We start from the raw sequence: 20,839 nt of genomic DNA, 5'->3' as shown, positions 1-20,839 counted from the left end.
CTCTGTGTTTTTCTTTAGTTCTCCAGATGTAGTATTCACTGTCCCAAAAGGCTGTACTTAGTCTAGATGAAAGAAGGAAGATGACCTATGAAAGAAGTTGTAGAAAACAAGTATGAATAATAATTCAGATAAGAAGGAAGACGCTGTACTTGGTAGGATTTAAGAAGGATGCGAATGTGAAAGGCTATAGGAGATTGCATAGGAGAGGATGATTTACGTATAAACTCTGCGACCAGGAGGTTTTGAGAACTTTCTTGTGAATTAGTGAATTTTTGTTGTTTCCTAAAAAGTGGGTTACTACTGCCTTCCCACCTTCAGAGATTTGAAAATAGATCAGAGCATTTAAATAACGGGATGGTGCTTTCTGAGGTTTCCTGCACATGAGTCAGGACGCAGGAGCTTGTGGCTGGTGGTCGTTGGCTCAGTCCAGCCATCTCCTGCAGAAGGATGCTGCTGCTGCTGGTCAGGGATGCTGCTCGTCCTGCTTGCACTGCCCACAGGCTGGCCGGAGACTGTCTGCTAGGGAGGCTGGCAGCAGTGCTGCCCACCAGCTGCTCCAGAGCCTGTAGCTTGTCCAGCACCGTCAGCAGCACCCTGGGTAGCAGTCCTTCCTGCAAATACAAGTTGATCTGGTTTCTTCTACAAATGCAGGTACAGGTGGAGATGAATTTCTGTTAAACAACAGCAAAAAAAAGAAAAAAGTAAGAAAATAATTGCACATCTGTAATTCAGCTATATCTAAGGGAGGACAAGGACTAGAAAATACCACTTAAATTCCCGTCTTCCATTCATTGCTGTTCTACAATATTAGTTTTGATATTCCTGTATGCCTAAACTTAGGAAGGGATAATGCTGACTATGGAATATGGGTATATAAAGAAATGACATGAGAAGTTGAGGTTAACGTATGCAGATGGCAATACCAGAAATAGAGTTTAACGTATGCAGTTGGCAATACCAGAAATATAGTCTAGAGCAAGAAATAAATGCAGACTCTAACTGACATTACAGGCTAAATATAGTTAGGCAAAGTGCAGTAACCTAGGCCAGAATTTGGTCAGACAGCTAAAGTAGTTCAGTGTATTCTTTGAGAAAATCCATCTTCAATATCTTATGACCACAGGGGAAGTACCTTTTCAGCTCAGCGATGCCTTTTAGTGCTCTGCTGCAGCTTTTAGTTAGTAGTGATTCCAGAGAGAATAATACTACTCACCAGAACAACAAGCATTTTCTTTGTCTTTCCTGAAACACAAATGTTTGTTTTTCAAAAAGAGTCCATAGCCATTCCAGCCTTAATTATTTTGTGAAATCTAGTAGGGCACTGGAGATGTACGCAACAAGAGATGAAAAAAAGAATGTGTCTTGACATGTTGTGTTTTAAGGAACAAAAACTAGGTGAAAATATCTGCTAGATTAACAGGATATTGAATCCTAGCTAGTTGAATTCTTACCACCATGTATTCCAAAGAATACAATGGTGCAACATGTAAAGACTGAGTTCTCCTTTCTGAACATGAAAAATAAAGGAAATATTGTTCCTGTCATCACATTTTGAAAGCCTCAAAAAACCTCAGCAGTCAACACTACGTCGGTGGGTACACCACATTTTGATGTCAAGGCTACAAACGAAATGAGGAATGAAGAATGATCCTCCATACCCTTTTATAATTTCCTCCAGATAATCTTTAGAGTTGCAGTAGAAAAATTACATAGGTTCCAAGCTTTGAGAGAAATGTTATAGAATCATAGAATACTTTGGGTTGGAAGGGGCCTCTAAAAGTCACCTAGTTCAACCCCCCTGCAATGACCAGGGACATCTTCCACTAGGCCAGGTTGCTCAGAGCCTCATCCAACCTGACCGTGAATGTTTCCAGGGACGGGGCAGCTGCCACCTCTCTGGGCAACGTGCTCCAGCGTTTCACCACCCTCATGGTAAAAAATTTATTCCTTATATCCAGCCTAAATCTACCCTCCATTAGTGTAAAACCATTACCCCTTGTCCTATCGCAAGAGGCCCAACTAAAAAGCCTTTCGCCATCTTTCTTAGAAGCCCTTTTTAGGTACTGGAAAGCTGCAATAAGGTCTCCCCACAGCCTTCTCTTCTCCAGGCTGGACAGCCCCAACTCTCTCAGCCTTTCCTCATAGGAGAGGTGTTCCATCCTTCTGATCATTGTTGTGGGTCTCCTCTGGACCCGCTCCAACAAGTCTGTGTCTTTCCTGTGCTGGAGGCTCCAGAGCTGGATGCAGGCCTCCAGGTGGGGTCTCACCAGAGCACAGCAGAGGGGTAGAATCACCCCCCTCAACCTGCTGGCCACGATTCTCTTGATGCAGCCCAGGGCACGGTTGGCCTTCCAGGCTGTGAGCACACATTGCTGGGTCATGTCCAGCTTTTCATCCACCAGTACCCCCAAGGCCTTCTCCACAGGGCTGCTCTCAAATCCCCTCACAAAGTTTTATAAATTCAAATTGGGCCCATCTGAAACATAAACCAATTCCTTAACTGTCCATTCTCCTTGGTATTAATTACAGAGAAGATAATATCTCCATTAGCTTGAATTACAGTGAACATGTACATTTTATTATTTTGTATTTAGACTAGGTGCGGAGTCAGAAGTCAGAGCTTTGCCAGTGTCTCACTTAACTCTGCGCAAGCCCTTTGCTTCTCTCTGCCTCAACTTTTCCATCTGTGTAGTGACTATGCTGTGCCTCGCTTTGGAAAGCACAGATAGGAAACACTCCTGAGCTCTTTAACAGCATATTAACAGCACTTTAAAAGCCACTGTCTGTTTTGTATTCCTCAAAGGAACATATGATTCCCAAATGTTTTAAAATTCACAGGGTCTTTTTTACTCTAAATTAAAAAAAAATTGGAAAGTGGGAATTTCTTCAGTATATTTGCATGCAGTGCACTAGAGGGCCCTCAGGAGTTAGAAATGGATGGAATGCACTTTTGGAAGGCACATACTTCACAGGACTTTTCATTACAGAATTTAAAATAGAAGTTGCTGCTGCTTTTTTTTTTTTTATAATGTGAGGTTCATGTAAGTTTATAGCAGTTCGTAAGCAAACCACCTCTCAGTGCCAGTTAGCTTCCAAACAGTATTTAGCTTGCAATGAAATACCTAAATGTGAACCATACTTAAAACTGAAATATGTGCTAGGATACTTTAAGAATGTCAGCTTCTGCTAAGTTACTTTTATTAACCTAAGGAGTTTTTACCAGAACAAAGGATGTATCAAGCTGAATAGGTAAGAGATTTTGGATTTTTATAGCAATATATATACAATGTGCACTTATTCTATCTTTGTTTCTTTGAAAGGATATATAAACATCTCATTTTATTTGAAAAAACTATAGCTAGATCCTATTTATGGCTTCACAAGAGTGAAAAGAATTAACCATCTTTCATCTTTAATCTGTGTTTATTAATGTGAACTGTGTTCTTATTCAGCTAAGGAAATTTGGCACTGCTAGTATATTTTTCTGCTGGTGAATATGTGCATAGAACTGTTACATTTACTGGTGCTTAATATTGTATAATTTACAGCACTTCCATAACATGTGGTTTAGTGAAGACTGTCTCATAAAAATAAGAGGATAATTATCGGAGTTTGACAAACTTCTAATGCTGGAATACAGCTAGCAGAGATTGCAAATTGAGCCTGTATTTCATGATTTTTGTGTTCGATTTATACTGCAATGAGAAAGTGAAAGATGTATCCTGAAAAATTTCTAGATGCATACTGTCTCATTTAGAGCTTTTACCTCTCAAAAATACAGAACCACAGATACCACAGATACCATATGCGAGTAACAAAATGAAATGCTACCACTCTTTTCTTTTTGCAGTTTTCAAAGGAGATACTTCAGATATTTTAGACTACAAGTCAGTAAACTTTGCTTACGTAGCTGGCTCCATTCATTCTCTGAAGCCAATCAGTTCCCCTGTGGTGGCTGATAAGAATTTAACGGCTTGAGAAGGTGGAGTGTCAGCATCCTTAGTGCTAAACACGTTCCCAGGCATATCAATAGCCTCTGTTCATCACCCATGCTGGAAGCTATTTGGAAAAGGAGAAACAGAAATTGGGGAAGGGAAATCATGCATCATCATCCTGGCTGGAATGTACAGAAGACTTTATGCTGTTTTCATCATGTGGATTCACTAGAGAAATGACCACCTTTGATCAGCCAAATAAAATCAAAAACTTATTTATTTGCTGCCTGTGCCCCCCACGGGTGCTGAGGCTCTGGACTTGCAGGCGCCCAAGGACAAGGAGGAATCTGCTAGTGGGCACTGCCTGCGTGGTCTACCTGGGATTCCTTGTCAGTCAAGTGGGGCATGTTTTACCCCAGCACAAAGGAGGACACCAAAAGATCAGTGCCAGAAGTCTCCAGGATGCAGCCCAAACTCCTCTTCTAGGCATCCCACTGGATGGCACCCTGTCATCACCCAATTTGCAGGAACCCCAGCTTGGTAGCAATGGGACCTTGCTGCCACCCAATGTAGTTTATATCACGCTGCGGTCCAAGCGCAGCAAGCCTGCCAATATCAGAGGCACAGTGAAACCAAAGCGCAGGAAGAAGCATGCAACTACTTTGTCCTATGGGCAGCACTTTCCAAAAGCCGCTTTTATGGGCCGGGAAGAGGCCTTTGCCCAACAGCCGGGAAGGGCCACGCGTGCTGCAGGCACAATGGGAGCAGCAGTGGCTCTGGAGGCGAGAAAGCACCGTCTGGACGAACACAGGCACAAAGGAATGGCAATCAGGGAGAGGGGTAACCAGAGACCTGGGGGGATTTCTGGAGCTATAAAGGCACAGCCCCAGCCTGAGGAAAGCAATATCAGGATTTACAGCGAGAGCTCTCCCTCTTGGCTGAGCAAAGATGACATCCTAAACATGCGCATGCTGGCAGATTCTCGGATAGAGAGCATCCAAGAAGTACCCTCTCACAAAGCAGTCCTGGTAGTATTTGCGAGAAGTCCCCACACCGCAGGAACTGCTTGTAATCAGGGGCACTGTGGCATCGTCAAAAGACCCCTCGACATGAGCGAGGTGTTTGCCTTTCATTTGGATAGGATCTTGGGGCTGAACAGGACCTTACCTTCCGTAAGCAGGAGATCCGAGCTCTTCCCAGGTAATACATTCCTATGTCTTTCAGCTTGCAGGTGGGGTGGTGAGGTTTCGTTCCCCCTCCTGTGTTAACCACAAGGCAGCAGCCACCTTTAACTCCTGTGAGCCTGAGAAACTAACCCCATCATCACAGGGAAGTAAAGCTGGTATCCGTGTGTGGTTTCTGCAGTGCAATTATCCTGTTCGAAGGACACAGTGTCTCAAAGTTTAAATCAAATACCATTGAGCTGCTGAGGGTAGTAACAATTTCTCTTCCACGAGAGTCTGGAATGAGGAAAAAAAGTTATCCGTAGATTGCATGATGTTTTACAGACTGCCTGAAGTGAAACTGGCGTAAGAAATTCTAGAATACCCTGTGATTCAATGGATATTTCTGAGTTTAAGGTTTTCTCATCTTTTAGATTTGACTTTAGTGAAATGTTGTGGAAAGTGAGCACAAGAATTCACCTCTCAAACAGATGGTAGGAAAGGGGGTTTTTCAGATAACCTACTCAGAGGCAGGGGAACTTCTTGCAGAAGTTTGATGCTGCTTTCATGGTACTAATACCTCTGGGAAGTGAAAAATTTTTAAAAAGTGCTTCTGTCTCCCCTGGTAACTGAAAGCCACTCCTACATTTAAGTAAATTCTGCCATACATTTTGAGGTTCATTACACACATCTATGTATTATGCAGAAAAAGAAATATACACAGTAAATATCTCAATATGCCTGTTACATGGTTGGTATAAAATTTTCAATTAAAAATTTGATTTTTGTCCTTTGGTGAAATTAAAGCTATATTTCAGGCATGTAATGTGTGTTAGAAGTGAGTCTACTTCTAACATTGTTATCTTGTTTAATATGTCTGCAGCCTAACTGCTATTTTTGTACAGTCACAAATCACAAACCAAAAAGGACTATGTTGCATTTTAATGAATCATTGCTAAAGTGGCTAGCTATGTTTTTGCTGTTCCTTTCTTGCTGCTGAAATTAGCTTATACATAATATTTTTATATCAGTCTGCATTTCTGAAAAAAAGTAATGCAAGAATGACTTTTGAAAGTCTGACAGGAGGAAGAGGACTCAGTGATCTGATTTCTTCCTGCTTTGTAAACCTTCCTTTTGGCAGCCTGCACAACAATGTGAATGATTCTTGAGGAACATCAGTTTGAAGGCTTCTGAATATTATTCATACTTGCAGAGCATGGAAGATACATTATGCCTAGTTTATTTTTAGGAACAAGATTTATTGCTATAAAGCTGTCATAAGGAATTAAGGTAGTTCAGTTGGAGCAACTGCACAGTGTGCCTGCAGAGATGACAGACTGCAAGCCTCTGAAAACTGCTATTAGGCTAATTGTGCATGGTGTTGCTCAGTGTCTGTCACTTTACACTATGGTTTGGACTGTCTGGGACAGTGTCATTCTGCCCTCTTTAATTTTCTTTTCCTCATAACTGGCTATGTTCCTATAGCAAGAAGAGTGTTGCTAAGTGATGAGAGGAGAAATAACATTATTTTGGTCTCACTTCATTTTTTCCAGTTAAAGGGTGAACAGAGCATTTGGAATAGTTACCGTACCTTGTCTTTCTCCATTTCTTTACCCTGGAAATATGCTGGAGCTCAGATGCCTAATATCTACTTGAGCTCATTACTATTTACATGCTTGTGTTTGGCATAATCTGGAAAACATCTGTGTTAAGAAAATGAGCAAAAATATATTCTTAAAAAATGATGTGAACAATTAGTGAGCTCATTTCTATAACCCATATGCATTCAAGTTAAGATGAGGTGGGCACTGCAAAGTTCCAGGGTGGCTTGTGTGTGTCATGGTTATTCATATGGGAAAGCAAGCAATGCAGGATTAGAGACTGTGCATGTGTGTGTGAATGTACACAACTTCTGGGCTGACATATCTCTCTCCATGACACATCCCTTTAGCGTCCCTTAGTTGTGATGTGATCTAACAAGACATGTTTGATGTAGCATTAAAATCTTAAAAAAGGGCTTTTCAAAACTGTCATTTATTTTGTCAAAAGCAGTTTCAAAGAACTGTTTAGTAAATCCCTGGACAGGTTCTGTTTCCCCTATTCCCACAAATCCCTCACTGATTTTTTTTTTTTTCCCAAGTCCCACGAAATACTGTATGCAAGTCCTCTATCTGCTGCCCTTGCCTTCCCTAGTTAATTGCAAACACTTTTAAGTGTTAACTGTGTTTTTCTTTTAAATGTTTTATCTCATTTTTCCATCATGGACGGAAAAATCAGGTATAACACTTTCCTTCATATTTTTGTGATGAATTGGCCAAATGTAAAAAACCTGGGGAGTACAGGTGGGCAAAGCCCTTTTGAGTTCAGTGTTACAGGCTAAGAGAACATGATTCTGGGCATACGCAAGCAGGAGTAGGACTCTGGCTCTTGGATCATAGCAAGAAGGCTGAGCTCTTTACTCAACTTTTGGTACAAAATACTCAGCTATTGCTGTGCAGTTTTGCTGCGCCACTGGCTGAGGGCCTGAACTACTGTATGCTGACTACCACCCCTCTTTTCTGATATAAGTTTGGCTAAATATGTTTTATCCTGTGCTGAGAATAAGCACAGGTGTGTGCAGTTCATTTGGGCTTTCTTTTAGCTGAAGACTGAACCTGCCACTTGCCCAGAACCAGTTTTTCCTAAAATAGGCAAGAAACTCTTCCTTTGAGTAACACCTTTCATGGCTGGCTTAGTGCAGATAGATGAATGACATTCGATAGATAGCTTCACTGGTTGTGCTTGTCATTTTGCTTTACTGGCCTCTGCACGATGATATATGGAGCCATAAGTCTTTCCATGTTATACCGTGCACTATCAGCCTGCCCTTGCCATCCCACCAAAAGCTATGCAAAATCAGGCAAAGATGTTATGAATCAGTAAGGTCAGGGCAAAGAATACGAAAAACTTAACACTGCCTTATGCATTCAGAATGCTCTAAAGTGCTTCAATTTATCTGCCCTGTTTTCTGTCTAAAAACCCAAACAACTTACACCACAGTATTGTACTTCTCAGAAGGGTACCAGTGGTGTATTCCCAATATTCTGTTTGGTAGAGAAGTTCATGTATAAGCAATAATGCAGTCTGTAGCCTAGAGAGCAGCTGATGCATGTTTCATGAATTCCTTAGTTCTGATGTCCTTATGAGTACAGAACAGAAACACTGCGAATAAGGTGCAGAGGGAAAAAAGAAAAATAAATGGCATAACTTCTGTCTGATTTCTGCTTCTGTCCCTCGTATTTTCTCTCAGAACTTAATTTTAAACTCTAAAATTCAAGTAATGTTCTGTATGTCAGTCTCTCATCTTTCCACACTAAATTACCCTCTCCTGTTAGTACGTGGGCAACTAAACTGTTTCTTTCAAGTGTGGCAGTGGTAAGCTGTAGTGCTTTACAGTGAACAAAGAGGAGTTTGAGAAAGGGCTTTAACTACCCCCTGAAATATTTGCTCTTTTTAGTGATGCTTTCATGGGTATGTTTGAAAATATTTTCTTTCAAGGAAGTTAGAAAAAATGCTGCAGACACAAGCTAGAGCACGAGGTAGAAGAGTAACTTTTGCAAGAGCATCTTTGTGGTTAAGAAGCACACAGACTATTTCCAAAGCAATGTGTTGTGTGGATATCTTAAGATGATGCCTATGTTGAAGAAGCCGTACAGTGATACATTACCTAACTGCTCATGAAGGAGTCCCAGTACCTTGAGGTAGCCTGATCTCTGCAGTCTGAGGTTTCACCTGTGTTAGCTTATTTGGTTTGGGATATCCTGAGCCAATAGCTCCAAAGGGCCTAAGAGATTTTTAGAAATATTTCAATGTTTAAAAATTTATATGAATTACTAGGAAGTTGGTTCCAACACAAGTTTTGAAAAATCTTCCCCATACAATTTTGCAGATCAGCTTCAGATAGTCAAATAAATATATTGATCTAAAGTGGCAGATGGAAAGGAAATTAAGTCAATTTTGGGCAAGATTCAGTGCAATGGAGCCACAGCAACAGAAAAGCAGTAACCCTTTGTATTAATATATAAAGCAGAATAGAAAAAGAAGTGCATGCAGAACACACTGGACGACTTCTGAAATGTGGTCAATCCCCTCAGTTTTGGCTGTATCAAACTGGAAGCTCTGATTCTTAGCCAGGCCTTACTTTTCACCATTCAGTTAACTTCAGCCCCATCCTCACAAGGTTTGAATTGGAAGAGCTCCACAGATTTCAGTGGGATCACACCAATTCACACAGCTATGAATCAGACCCCTTATCTGCTTTAATTCAGCATCTTCATGTTTTTCCTGCAAGTGTCAAAAATGTAAGTCACTGCTCTTTACCGAAGCTGCTGTGTCATATTCCTGTAATTCAATTTATATTACAGAGTTGAAAGATTTTATTTTGGCTCATCTTTTCTGCTCCCATTTCCCCTGAAATACAAACATTTCCTGTAGTTAGCCTTGGTCTTTTAAAAATGTTTTTGTATCATAATGGAAACTGGCAAGATATTATTCATATTTTTCAAGTATTTATGTTACTATTGTTTATCATATCCTTTTTGGGTAGACAGATGTTTGTTTTGTTAGAAGACCATTTATGTGTTTGGTTTGTGGAAGAATTCCTGAATAGTTACATGAGCTGTTACTGGAGATACAAAAATAATAGAGCAGACTTAGTTCTGAAGAAAAAGCTGTCCTTTTTTAGTGACAATTCCCAACGCTTTATATAGACTTTCTCCAGCTGGCTTGGAAAAGAGGCTTAGCCAATAGTTGACCTGACTTGGCCAAAGTGGTCTACAATGTAGGTGATAGAGTCAAAGCAAGAGAGATGGGGAAATGGCCTGGATTTTACAAATCCTAAACTCTTATTCAGGCACCTCAGTAGAAGCCCGATTTTAAGGAGCGCTCAGTGCTTTTTCCAGCAGAGGAAAGAGCGTGGAGCATGGTGCTGATGAAGATAGTACTGATCCTAGTGAAAGAGAGAGATTGATGTTCCTAGTGGATGGACACTTTCTGTATTCCTAAGGAAACACTGGACAACTGGGAGGGAAGTTAAAGAGGTGGTGGAGCTGCACATTGGGCTGAATTAAGGACTACCTTCTATGTGCAAGCCGTGGCAGGAAGATCGAGTACATTCTGGTTTTGGAGAGGAGTTTGGTTTTTCTCTTCAGCTTGATTGCATGTGGGGCCCATCCCGCTCTGGCGAAAACGAGATGATTCACTTTGAGCTTTTACCTTGACATCGGCACTGATACCTGTTTTCTGTGTGCTATTCTGTGTCTGGTTTGCCTCTGGAGAAGAAGATGCCATGAATCTCATTGCCTTCAAGTGAGTTTCTGAAAGCTTCTTTTCAGATGCATCTCTGGCTCCATGCGTGTGTGGAAGACAAAGAAACAGTTTAGGTTGCATTTAACTATGCGATAAATTGTGCAGTAGTGTGGGCTTTAAGTTCATAGGCCTTCAAGATGAATATAAATAAATTTTAAAGCTTTACACATGTTCCAACAATAGCTATTTAGTAAATAGCAGCTTTGCAGTTAAAGGATTCCCCCTTTCTGTACTGAGACATCATATTTCGGTCTTCTGTCTACACCCAAAAGTAAAAAGGATTTCTTTGTTCCAATGTGTATACAAGCCACAGTCAAGTGCTGGGTCCTTGACAGTTTAAGACAGCAGCAGCGTTGCATCACCAATGAAAAGGAGTTCCACTTGCCTAAGAAGTTAGATATGCCTATTATTTGATATTGTGTGAAATATTTACCAGTTCTTATAATAGGAAAGCCCTTTTTAAACTCCTTGCTGAGGTTTCTTTCCACCAAGAACTCTGAACACTTGAATTCACCAAAGCTAAGGCGCTTGACTTAGTTTTAGCGAAGAGCAGAATATTCTTGACACAGAATAATTAAAGAATTTGGAAAAAATAGCTGCTATTCAAAACAGATCTCGTGTTGTACCTGGGTGAAAACATACTTGTCAAGATGTTTATTCATGCTAAGCTCGTAGGCTATAGTATTTTCATATATAATTTCAGAGCTGTAAATTCAGACATTATAGGCCTAAAATACTAAAGACAACAAAATAAATCCACTTTGAGTATAGGATTTGTAGTGTTTCTATGCCCATTATGCAGAAAAAAATACTTTAAGTTTTTAGCGCTTGTAAATCGCCATCTGTTCACTGGAATCAGAGGGAAATCACATGGTTGAATCACAGTGGCATTGTGGGCTCTTTATCTACCTGTAAACCTTTGAATAGTCTTAGTGTGTGATTTTGTACATTAATCTCTTGCTTCAAACAGAGAAAGCCTTCTGTAAACTGAAGGAATTTATAATGCCTGTGCTTCTTCCATTCCAGCAGTTTGTGGTATGTGGAATAAGACCACACCAACCAAAGGATGTCAAGTTATTAGTCCCCAGTAGTTTTTCCTACCACATCTGTAAAATGGTATTATTATTGATACTTAGGCAATGCCTAAAGAATGATTAAGTCTGACAGTATTGCACTATAACGATGATCTATTTTTCCTTTTTCAGATGGCCAAGCGTGTCCTGTTATTCTCTGGGATTCCTCACTGAGTCCAACAGATAATAATACCCATTCTTCAGTGAGATTAACCTGGGGGCGATATCAGCAGCTGTTAAAGCAGAAATGCTGGCAGAATGGTAAAGTTCCCAAAGCTGAGTGGGGCTGTACCGAAATCCATCATCATGAGTGGTCCAAGATGGCACTCTTTGATTTTCTGCTGCAGGTAAAACACTCACTGAATGCAACTATCTGCCTCAAAAGTCATGTGAGCATACATGGGACTCCTGGAAAAGTCATTTTAGTTTATTTCCTTTTTTTAAAATGAGGAAGAGATGTATTTGCACAGTTTGAACTTGTTTCTGGTTGTTTCTTACAATTAAAATATTCAAACACAACTTATAATCAAGGAAAGATGTCTAACTGACTCATTTTTTAAAAGAGGAACAAAGGCTTTTGTCTTAAGACTTTTTTTTACTTCACCTTGAGGCAGACATACTGTTTCTCCAAACATAGTTCTTGAGTATGTTCACAACTGTAAAACACTTTTTTTTACTGTGTTGTCCTTCCTGCACCTCCCCAGCCCCCAGGGGTGATTTAAGTGGGTTTGGTCCACTCAAATATGGATCAGGATAGCAGTTGTAGTGACTGATATTCCCTCTTTTTAAAAACCAGCCAGTGACTCAGTAAGGCAAGAGTAGAGCAGCAACTTATGAATGATGTGGCTGCTGTTCCTCAGGTACGGCACATAATCATTAGCTCTCCAAATAACACCAAGCTAGGGCTCTGCCCAGTGTTATCAAAAAGTGTGGCTACAGTTAGAACGATTGTGTAGTAGCATATTAATACACTCCCTGTATTAACAAGGACTGAAATGAACCGCCTGGCTGGAAGCTAATTTTATGGCTTCCTGAGATATGGCATTACTTCCAGTGGTCCTTGCCTGCCAGACACTTTGGGTGACTGAGCCTCCTGTAGCACTTACTGGTTTATTTAAAACTGCAGCAAGCACTAGTTTTATGCACTGTGTTTAACTGTCCATATAATTCAGCTTTTTATAGAGTTATGTTTCTTAAATTATAAAAATCATGACTTGGTTTATGCATAGCCTATGCTTGTCCTTCTCAGTCCTGTTATAGGGTAAATGGATGTTTCCAATTATTTTTGAGTTACATTTTTGCGGACTGGTTATGTTAAACAGAGCATTCAACTCATCTTTAAGAATAGATTGCCACTTGTCTAGTAACTCTGTCTTTAGTCCCACTACGAGCAAGTAATTCTTAGAAACTAGTATAAAGTCATATGTGGATTATTCTGATGCTAAACATAGTAATGCCCCTATAGGAATAGTACAGTTAGTGTTTTCATGCCATTGTCTTAGTGCTGAAGAGTTTACAAGTTCTCATGTGTTCTGTGTTGATTTCCAATCTTAAGGTCTTCTAAGACAAGGTTTTAATCTTCATAATAGAACTCCTATTACCCAAAGGAGAGGTCAGTTAAACTAATATACAACAGGATTGAATTGTACATGAAATAAAGAAACAAGTTATTCTTATAACATCAGCTGGTATCAGAGTCCTTTATACCTCCAGTTGCCTACCAGACAAGAATGTATGTGCCAGAAAGTGAGTGAATTCTTAAAGATTAGAATTTTATCTGAGTGCTCTCAGACTTGATTTTAAAGTTTATTGACAGCAGAAAATGAAGACTCTGAAACAAAAAATACCAAGAAAGGAATCTGTGCTGCATGAGTCATTCAGAAATAAAGAATAATGAGGAAAAGTATTCTCCGTTAAGTATACTTCCCTCAGAAGAATGGGTTTGGTGCCCATAATAGATGTTCCTAATCTCAGTTTTCAAATGCTGTAAAACATAGGAGCAGGCTGAAAAATGCTTATAGCTGACCTTCACTTGCCTCTGCAAGAACTCAAGTAAAATAAGGACATGAAATGTAAAATGGCTTCTTTAATTTGGGGGGTTTGGGCCTCGTGTACTTTAGTATATGTCAAAAAACAATGCTAAACTATTAAGGGTGTGGCATTAGTTCCAGAGTGTCTCATCATTCTAACACTGGAATGATGCAAGATATTATGAAGAGGCTGTCCGTAAGAGCATGATCCCCTCATCTATTTAATTCCTGTAATGAAGTGTGGTGCAGATAAATTAGGGCTATACATCAGAGGAGCCTGTTGGGAAGACCTCCGCTCCATTTTTCGGCAAAGCCTTTGGATGAGTTGAGTGAGAGATCCCAGGAGCTAGAACACTGCAAGAAAGAGGGGCTCTAGTGCCTGCAGAGGCTGAATGCTGCTCATGAAAAGAGAAAAAAAGAAGATAAATCTGTTCCTTTCCTCAGGATTTTCACAGCTGAGAACAAACACTGCCGCCAAGACCCGTGGCACCGGTAATACATACTTAAGAAAAACCAAAACAACTCTCAGACTTTCATTTGATGAACAAAATTAGGAGGCCTTTTCAACACGTGATGTGGTTCTACATCAGGAGGAGTCCTAACAGTTCATTTGACTAGAGTGTCACAAAAATAAAACTGTATTTTTAGAAGGCTTTTGTGAACATTAATGCTTTTATGCTTAGAGTGGTTTGAAGTGTTAGCAGCGTACAACAAACAAGGGCAGAAAGAATGATTTACCTTTGCTAAGCTGCTGACGAAGCCTTAGGTGCATCAGACCCGACCTCCACTCTGTCAGCACATGTCAGGAGGAGCAGGGCTGGTCCCTGGGGAGGCATGCTGGACCGAGGGCAGCTCTGTGGCTGGGCGGGCAGGACAGACAGCAGGAAGGATGGTACCATGCCTTTTAGCAGGCATGGTGGTGCTGGCTTGATGGTTGGACTTCATGGTCTTAGAAATCTTTTCCAACCTTAATGATTCTATGATTCTAACAACCAGAGGGCCCATTGATAGCCCAGCGAGCATCAGGCACAGATGAGGTGGCCAACCAGCAGGACAAGCAGCAGATACACCCCCCCACCCCAGGAGGGTTCAGAGGGGCCATGCCTGAGCTTAAATGGGGCTCGTGGCCCCAGGGGCAGAGGGGCTGTGGGTGAAGGTTGCAGATGAGGGTGCTTAGGGCAATTAAGGCCTTCTCGTGCACTCAGGGCCCTAGCAATCTTGTGCGTTTACTCTCATCTAGTCAGCAGGGGTAGAAGCTCGTTCAAGGAGTGATTTATCCTTCCCATATTAGACGGTTATCCTAAAATGGCATCCTTTGCTCTGGAGGTGCCTCATTCTTGTCATTGTTTATGAAAGGGAACATAAACCACTAAGTCAGAAGGGATGCTTAACATTTACACCGCTAAAGTTAGACCAGATGTATTCCTTCCAGCTAAGTGCTATGAGATGAATAAGCGAGGGTTCGCATGGGAAAAAATAGCCTAGACCATCATGTCGTTAAAGTACATACCACAGTGCAACTCAGGGAGGCTGCTCAGTGATTATAAATGCAGTCTTCATTCTTGTGTTTTGCAGCTTCTGATGGTTCGCTGCGCCCCCTACTAATATTTTCAATTATTTTGTGCACTATTAGTGTAATAGGTCCCACAAAATGAAGACCCTCTGTGTGTGTCAGGCTGTGCTGTTTCAATTGTTCTCCAGCAGAGAAAATATAAAAAACCCACAGCCTTCTGAAAAAAATGGAATTGTATTCACCATCTTGTTATTCCAGTTACACAGTGGTATTGGTCCACTATTCTCAAAGAATTTCTAGTGGCATAACAAATGACGGCTATAAAATGGATAAAATACACAGTCTGGGGAATTGCTTCTAACAGTACGTGAAGTATGGGGACCAGGTCTTCAATGCCATTTCACCTCTGACTTTAATTGTACTCGTCCTGAACTTGCCTTCCTGTCAGCTGTGTTAGTGAGCGATGTCTTACAGTCACACTTTGCCCCAAATACTTTGATATTGTTTTCACTTGGCACTCTGCTGTACTTTGTTTTAGATCTATAATCGACTAGACAGAAACTGCTGTGGATTCAAACCTCTCAAGGAGGATTCCTGTGTGCAGCAAGGACTGAAGCTGAAATGTAGTGATCAGGATGCTGTTGACCTGACACACATAGTTCAGAGAAGGCACGACCGAAGGCACTTGGCCTTTATAGACAATAAGGGTTTCTTCGACAGAAATGAGGACAATCTTGACTTCAAAATACTACAAGGAATCAATGAGTAAGTTTTAAGTTATTAATTTAGCAAAAAGATCGATAATTTCTTCCCAGTTCGAGCATGAGACGCTAAGTTACTGGAATAGATATCATTAGCCCAAGACATTTACAGGATGTGTCTAAAAATCTATGAGTAATCCCACTGCTGTAAAAGACACTGTTAGCATCTGTTGCGCAGTTGTGGTCTATGTTCATAGAATTGATTGCTAAACCACAACTTAAATATTGCAATTCAGAGTGATGGCAAAACTGATGAATCTCTTTGTGCTTTTCCAGATTCCCTGAATCCGCAGTTTCAGTGCTGAGGAGCCAGCGTTTACGTGAGAAGTTACTTCAGTCTTTGTTCCTTGACAAAATATACTGGGAGAGCCAAGGAGGCAGAAAAGGAATTGAAAAGCTTATTGATGTAATAGAAAGGAGGTCCAAAATTCTTCTAACTTATATAAATGCACATGGAGCCAAAGTATTGCCCATGAATGAATGAAGCAGTCTTGTTTCTATCTGAGAGATAGTCTTTAAAAAAATGTGTATGAGGCAAAAAATGACAGTAAAATGGATTTAATTCATAGGCTTATTTAATTTTTATTCTCTTCAACATTTCAAGTTTATTTTTAAATAAGAAATCTTACATGGTTTAGAAACATCATTTAAATGTCAGCTGCGGCTTAACACAGTACAGTCTTTTCTATGTCACCAGTGAAATGAGATGTAAAATAACCAAATGGTACAATAAATAATGTAGTAATATGTAGGCACCGTGAACAGTCCTTCTGTTAAACTGTTTGAAAATTAGCAACAGGATTTTCAGTACATTAGCCTGGATTATTCTTATTTCCCTCTTTCAAGTCAGTAGAACTTTATTGTGAATTTAAATGGGAACAGGGATTTGTAAGCACTTAATACATTGATGAAAACTGTCATCACATCTACCTGCTGAAACATATCTGGTACATGAATTTGTCTTTTTGATTATGAATACTAAAATGCCAACATTACCAAGGGCTTATTTTTTTTTATTTTATTTTGATCTTTTGAAATCTGAGTACTAAATTCAGCTCTTCTAGATGCAGGGGTGTTTACACTGGACATGAGGGAAATTTAAAAACAGAGTGAGGAGAACATGGCTTTAACAATAATAATTGATTTGACAAATACAGTTTTTATCTGTCCAGTACATGGAGTACAATTCGTCATGAGTCACTTGTACTATTTTCAGTATAGGTTGTTTTGATGTGTGGGTGGATGATCTGATATTTTATGTCTATTAATTAACTGGGTCTCACTCACAGAATTGACCTTTATTACCACTATTTTTTAAAAAGAAATTCAGTCTTAGCTTTATGTGAATATGTTGCTAAATAAGTGTACACGTTTTGGTTTTGCAACGTTCTTGACAATATTGTTTTAGAACATTATCAAAAAGCAGACCTACTAAGGACATGAGTGTTGTTAAACTAGGCACAGAAAATGTTTATGCTGCGTGCTCAGCTCTAGCCAGCAATTCAGGCTCTGGTTTTCCATTAAGACTGAACCACTGAGAGGTGATGATTCTCGCTGATGACCCATGTATTCTCACAGTTAAGATTCTTAGAGAAGGTTGAATAAGCACTTTGGATTCTTAGCCTTCATCTGTTCCAGAAATAAAATATCACCCAGTATAGTCTGTCATGAGATACACTTTCTACCTATCTGTTTAGAAAGACTCTTACCATCTTTCCAGAGAAATATCAATTATCTTCTTGCCATGAGATAATGGCATATCATAGCTACTCTTGTCTTTATGTACAGTAAAAAAATTTAGGGTATAGAAGATTTTAAAATATTTTTAAAAGTGCTTGTGTAATGGTGTTGTTTGTCGTTATGAGAAACTAAACTGTTTTGTGTTGATGTTAATGTGTATGGGTGAATTTAATGTTTTAAATAGCTACAATTCCACTGCAGCTAAAAGAGATTTTCTTTCCTAGTATCAGAACAGCTATGAACAATAATTGTATTACTAGAAGAAATAGATCTCATTAGAGGCAGAGTTAAAGATACTTAGTAAAATTTTAAGTGCTTGGCCATCTAAATAATCTTTTATTTTATTCTGTCAGCAAAGGGCAGATAAATTTGTAAAAACTTTCTAGAACTTAACTAATGCCTTGAAAGGACATTTTTTAGAGTGCTTTGGAGTTTTAATAGCAGCAAAGTAGAATTTTTTTTTCATATTAGCCCTTTCTTAAACTGTTGCAACTTGTTAGCCAGGTAATTTCTATCACAGAAACAAAAATATTACTGTAGGTCAAACTGCGAACAGAGCCTAGAGAAAGAATCCTCTGGATCCATTTCCCATGGAATTCCCGTTGTGGTAAATTCCACTCTGGTGACCGTCGCAATCAGTTTGTCTCATTTTCTAGCCTATCTCACCATTTTCTTCCTGCTAGATACCTGTTCAGATGGATTGTCACACGCTGCTGGGAGTAAGAGAAAGGCACGACTCTCAGCTGCTCTGAACTTAGAAGAGGGCCAAGAGGAGATGTAAGCGTGTACCTGATCATGAAAAAAAGTCCCATGAGGACTCTGTCTTCCAGCTTCTCCTCTTCTATCTTTAGACAGATCACCCTGATGCCAAGTCATTGCCTCCAATTGCCCAGGAGCTGTTTTTTCCAGAATTGTCTCATTGCCCAAGAAGAGAAAGAAATCAGAAGTCAGGATTTTAAAATATTTTTAGGTTAGGTAATTTTTTTTTTATGGTGATATCTTGATGCATTCTTCTCCATTTCTGCTTGATATGGACTAGTGCTTCCTGGAGCATGTTACATGCTTTTTTATTTGCCTGGCAGTTCAGTGGCAGCTCTTAAAGCAGTGATGTAATCGCCAACTAGTTGCCCTGAAGCTGACCTGGAGCAATGCCTCTCAGTAGTCTGAGCTGAAGAGGACCAAATAGCCATGAAGCTGTGCAGCACTTAAAAATTTAACCGAGCACAAGGGGCGTAACTGTAAAGAGTAGAGCTTCTGGAGACAAATCCTGCAAATGAGCGGCCTTGGGAAATGAATGGTGTTTTTTACTAGAGGTTTCTGGTGGCAGAGGTGTACAGATCAAGTTGTCATTAGAGCTAATCTGCAGGGCGAAAGAATATTTAGACGTAGGTAGAAGGAACAAGGGGAAGGATAGTCTTATCTCCCTGTGCTACCTGGTGTGGACCAGGCAGGCACACGAAGGCACTGTCTGCTCAGAACTGCTGCAGGCACCAGTGACTCCAGAGCCAACGGCCCAGGCAGGCTGAGCTGTGCCATTGCTGCCCACATTGCACTTTCCAAGGGTGAAGGGATACTTCTTTCACTGAAACTCTGAATTTGTGTCCGAGACAGGGTGTTTTGCATCCTGCCCTCACCTTGCAATGGTGCCTTAGCATTGCACTATGCATAGCTAGAGGCCTTGCTTTCTGTGCTGTGTTAACATGCCATATGTCTTACACATAAAACCACTCTCATAGTCTTCAGGGAAGTCAGGAGAAGCTTGGTGAGACAGGGCAGTGGGACTGGGGTTTAAACTGCTTTTAATTCTCTAATGTCCATTACAAACTCTGGAAAGTGCCTTTTCTCTGTAATGTTTATCCTGTTGCTGTAGAACTTGGTACTTGAATCCAGTACTGTTAATCGTACAAAGTACGATTGTGATAGAGCTTATGAGTACATACGAGCCAAGTTCTAGGCTTTTTACATAAGTGAAGAATACTGTATTTTCTGAGTGCATTTGCATAAATGCTCCAGTAAAAAATACAAAAGAAGCACTTTGCAGAGCCTGTTTATTCGCAGCTACTGCATTCTCCGTAAACTTTATGGAAAGAAAGTTTCTTGGCAAGTCAGCTCACTTCCTTTTAAAGCAGCGTGACGTCGGACTGACATTCCTGCACTGAAGCCTCAGTAAAATCAGTAGGAAAAGAACCCAAAGAAGCCTTGCTCTACCTGTGGTGGTAATCGACAGAAAGCCAAGAAACTGTGTTTTAGCCATCTTTGCTGGACTGTCTTCCGTTTATGGGCATATGGGATCAGGCAAAGATTCATGCTGCACATTACTCGGAAGGGTGTAACCAACGGAAACATCCAAAACCTGTGAGTGGGAAAATATGATTATGTCATTCTTGAATCTGCCTGAAAGCCAGAACCACATGAAATGGAGTTACTAAGAAAGTCGAGAGAGTTTGCTGATTTCATAACATTGGAAGACAGAGCTTAAAATAAGTAGCACAGGCACAGATGCCTTAAAATCCCTTGGGAGCCTGCCAGCAAGTTAATAATCTTAAATATTTCAGAAGCCGAGGACATGAAAACTTTTTTGAAGCACTGTGAGAGCAGTTTCCTCCTTTTTTTTGTGTATGTGTATTCCATAATGCACTATATTAAAAAAACATAAATTCCATGGTTTCAAAAGAGCAAATACAGATTTAGGGTACATTAAGGGACAAGCTTCCAGTAGCAATGCTGGGAACACTTTCATGCATGTGTGCGTATGCAAATACAAACATACTTGTATATGTATAGATACCTCAGCTTGTTTCTATAACGTGGTCCGTTTGGCTAATAAAGAGTTGTTTATACAATTTGCTGTTTACATGTAGAATTGTATTTGTGAATGTAAGTCCAATTTGGGGTATATGCCAGCTGAAATTTAAACAAAACATTATTATGGATAAAACTTTTGTTCTCAGAGGATTAACTCTCCCCTTGCTAACACATATAATGTTAAAAGTTTTCTACTTACAAGTGTAGAGAAAACCAGCAATATGTTTGTATCTATCTGAGCTAAACTGCCAGACAACAGAGTGATATGAATTCAAATGTTTTAACTGAGTTTTATATTAGACATTGAATTTCCATTTTCTTTTGGTATTTGTGCATTTTGAAAGCCAATTTATTTGTCCTTTTATTAGTAACAGCAAAAGCATTGTCATAAGTAATGAATTGTTTAAATCTCTGCTCCTATTGCCATATAATGTCTAGGAATATACAAAAAACCCAGCATCTTAGTCAGACTT

General features: G+C 40.0%; 1 protein-coding gene across 1 annotated transcript; it reads left to right on the top strand.

The window, feature by feature from the left end:
- Window positions 1–3,090: 3,090 nt before the first annotated feature.
- On the top strand, window positions 3,091–20,389 carry GASK1B (golgi associated kinase 1B). Its single transcript, XM_009936928.2, has 5 exons — window positions 3,091–3,249; window positions 3,851–5,135; window positions 11,650–11,864; window positions 15,599–15,825; window positions 16,098–20,389. Exons 2-5 carry the CDS (start codon window positions 4,139–4,141, stop codon window positions 16,303–16,305), a joined length of 1,647 nt encoding a protein of 548 aa, XP_009935230.1. The 5' UTR covers window positions 3,091–3,249; window positions 3,851–4,138; the 3' UTR covers window positions 16,306–20,389.
- Window positions 20,390–20,839: the final 450 nt, after the last annotated feature.

This window comes from Opisthocomus hoazin, chromosome 5 (assembly GCF_030867145.1).
Source record: "Opisthocomus hoazin isolate bOpiHoa1 chromosome 5, bOpiHoa1.hap1, whole genome shotgun sequence".
NCBI lineage: Eukaryota > Metazoa > Chordata > Aves > Opisthocomiformes > Opisthocomidae > Opisthocomus > Opisthocomus hoazin.
This window is presented reverse-complemented; position numbering and strand designations above follow the sequence as displayed.

What these genes read in the sequence shown, in the direction of transcription:
- GASK1B (XM_009936928.2), top strand. Translation starts at nt 4,139, where the DNA reads ATGCTGTTTTCATCATGTGGATTCACTAGAGAAATGACCACCTTTGAT. An exon ending in GAGATCCGAGCTCTTCCCAG is followed by an intron (nt 5,136 to 11,649) that starts GTAATACATTCC and finishes TTCCTTTTTCAG; the next exon opens with ATGGCCAAGCGTGTCCTGTT. An exon ending in ATACTACAAGGAATCAATGA is followed by an intron (nt 15,826 to 16,097) that starts GTAAGTTTTAAG and finishes GTGCTTTTCCAG; the next exon opens with ATTCCCTGAATCCGCAGTTT.